The 462-nt window shown below is 66.0% G+C and overlaps 1 protein-coding gene across 1 annotated transcript in view; it reads right to left on the bottom strand.

Annotated features, from left to right (window-relative positions):
- Nucleotides 1-5: 5 nt before the first annotated feature.
- The window catches only part of INTS3 (integrator complex subunit 3), a gene marked incomplete at both ends in the record, with an annotated part of 59,835 nt that continues 59,378 nt past the window's right edge, over nucleotides 6-462 (bottom strand). The window contains one exon of the mRNA XM_014959391.1: nucleotides 6-159. Within this exon, the coding sequence (XP_014814877.1) occupies nucleotides 6-159 (154 nt within the window). The remainder of the gene's footprint in view (nucleotides 160-462) is intronic.

The raw sequence follows: 462 nt of genomic DNA, 5'->3' as shown, positions 1-462 counted from the left end.
TTCCGGGGCAGGCTGTTGTTCTTGATGAGCAGGGACTTGATGTGCTCGGCCAAGAGGTCGTCGTGTTTGATGCACCAGTGCCTCAGGATGCTGGTGGTGAACTGGTCGTCGGGGTGGCAGGGCCTGCTCAGCACCATCTTCACCATCTCCTCGCTGGGCCTGGGGGCGAGGGGGGGGGACAACAGCCAAGTGGTCAACTGGAGTCCCCCCCCAGCCACCACCACCACCCACTTGAAGCTCCAGGCCCCACCACGGAGCTGCTGTGACATGAGGGACCTGGCACAGGCCTCAGATGGGCCTAAGCGTCCCCAAAACACCCCCTGGGACCCCCCCGGCCCCAAAACACCCCCTGGGACCCCCACATCCTTAGGCAGTGTTGCCCCCCCAGGTTCAGGGGATGATGGGGAGCGTTCAGCCCCCCCCTGCTCGCCCACAATGGCTGGGGGGGGCCTCCTGGGGGCC

Source organism: Calidris pugnax, unplaced genomic scaffold, assembly GCF_001431845.1.
Source record: "Calidris pugnax isolate Ruff unplaced genomic scaffold, ASM143184v1 scaffold436, whole genome shotgun sequence".
NCBI classification, from domain to species: domain Eukaryota; kingdom Metazoa; phylum Chordata; class Aves; order Charadriiformes; family Scolopacidae; genus Calidris; species Calidris pugnax.
This window is presented reverse-complemented; position numbering and strand designations above follow the sequence as displayed.